Source organism: Echinops telfairi, unplaced genomic scaffold (assembly GCF_000313985.2).
Source record: "Echinops telfairi isolate 266 unplaced genomic scaffold, ASM31398v2 ScPeMD7_29;HRSCAF=101, whole genome shotgun sequence".
Taxonomy (NCBI): Eukaryota; Metazoa; Chordata; class Mammalia; order Afrosoricida; family Tenrecidae; genus Echinops; species Echinops telfairi.
In genome coordinates, this window is record NW_022103926.1 from 2579524 (window position 1) to 2581193 (window position 1670).

General features: G+C 68.9%; 1 protein-coding gene across 1 annotated transcript in view; it reads right to left on the reverse strand.

Annotated features, from left to right (window-relative positions):
* Positions 1-1514, reverse strand: part of MN1 (MN1 proto-oncogene, transcriptional regulator) — a 54482-nt gene extending 52968 nt beyond the window's left edge. Inside the window, 1 exon segment of the mRNA XM_030885443.2 lies at positions 1-1514. This exon segment is cut by the window's left edge and continues 5 nt beyond it. Coding sequence (XP_030741303.2) covers positions 1-964 — 964 coding nt within the window. The 5' untranslated portion in view covers positions 965-1514.
* Between the last annotated feature and the right edge of the window lie 156 nt (positions 1515-1670).

Consider the following 1670-nt stretch of genomic DNA (forward strand, 5'->3'; position numbering starts at 1 on the left):
CGCCGGGCTCGAGGCCCACAGGCATTTTGCGGGCCCCGCCGAACCTCTCGAAGAATATGCCGTGTTGCTGTGGCGGCGGCTGCGGCGGCTGCTGCGCATGCATTTTGGTCAAGCCCACCATGCCTGCGGCTCGAGGCATAGCCGAGGGTCCCGGGAAGGCGCCCCCGGGAACCTGGCGGCCCGCCGCGTAATGGGGCAGCTGCCCCTCGGAGTCCGAGGGCGAAAACATGTCGAAATGTCCTGAGGGCGCCTCGCCAGGGTAGTTGTATTCCAGCGAGTCGACGGCCCCCTGGTTGGCCATCCTCCGGGGCTCCAGGCTGTGGGAATCGGAGCCGCTGGAGGTGGGCAGGCCATGGAAGGAGGCGGCCCGATTGGGGCTCTGGTCCAGCGGCAGACATGGGGCGGGCACGGCGTGACCCGAGGCGCCCGAGCTGTGGAAGTCCGGGAGGTTCCCAGGTCGCTGTGGGCCGAAGCTCTCCGGGCCCTGGCTCTCGGCCATGTGTTCGTAACCTTCCGCAAAGGGCGGCTGGCTGCTCAGGCCGCCGCCAGCGCCGCTGTAGCCCAGCAGGCGCCCCCCGTGCAGGCACGAAGCCCCCGGGTCCGGGCCGCCAAAGTTGCCACCGAAGTGAGGCTGATGCTGATGGGGGTGGTGTCCGCCCGGGTGGCCGTGGTGTGGCTGCTGGCCCCCGAAGAAGCCGTGCACCGGCTGTGACTGCAGCCCCCCCGCGTGTAGCTCGGAGTGGCCACGCGCGTGGAAGCCATAAGGCTCCATGTTCATGCCCAAGAGCTGGGGCTCGCCCAGCGCGCTCATGGCAGGGTCCACGGGGCCAGGGCCTCCCCCCGCGTGGAAAGCCGGGGCCTTAAAGTGGGCGTTCATGCTCAGTCCGGCCTCGTTAAAGTTCCTGTCGCCCTGGCCAGCGTTCCTGCTGTTGATCTGGGGCTCGAACTGGTCCAGCCCAAACATACTTGGCGGGGGGGCGGGAGTGATCAATAGAGCATGACAACCTGCTGTCCGCGGCGCGCCTTGGGCCAGCTACTCCTGCAGGCCCTGGGTTGGGCGCTCACAGCGCACCGCCACCTCGCCCGGCGTGGGGAGTCCGGGGCGCTCAGCTGCCTCTCCCGAAGCTCTGGCTCTCTGCCTGTGCCAGCAATCTTCACGTTTTGCGGGGCCGCAGAGCTTGCAGGAGCCGTATTGGGGGGCCCATGCCTCGGGCGGTGGGCCCAGCCGAGGGTGGCTTTGTGGGTAGGGGGACCAAGCCGTGGGCCAATGGAGACAAAAAGTTAAGTAGGGGGAAAGGGGCGGGAAGGAGGGCAGCGCGGAGCGATCACCTTCTTAAGTCCGATCGGGTCTGGTGGGGAGCCCCAGGACGCCGCCAGCCAGCCTCTCAAGAGTCCGTGGCGGAGCTGCTAAGGGGTCAAGGTGGGAGATGCTTCAAAGACGCGGCAGGAGCCCAGGCACCGCCAGAGCGGTCCCTCCACCCTGCCCCCGAAGTCCCCGCGCCAGGAAGACGGGGCCTCTCCGCCTAGCACCGTCAGTCTCCCGAGGCCGGGAGCGAGTGGCGGCGGCGGCGGCGGCTGCTTCAGAGGATCAGACTGCTGGAGACCAGGACCGGCATCGCCAACGCCTGCCTCCGAGCTGAAGGCGCAGCGGGGCTGGGGAAGCGGTGGGC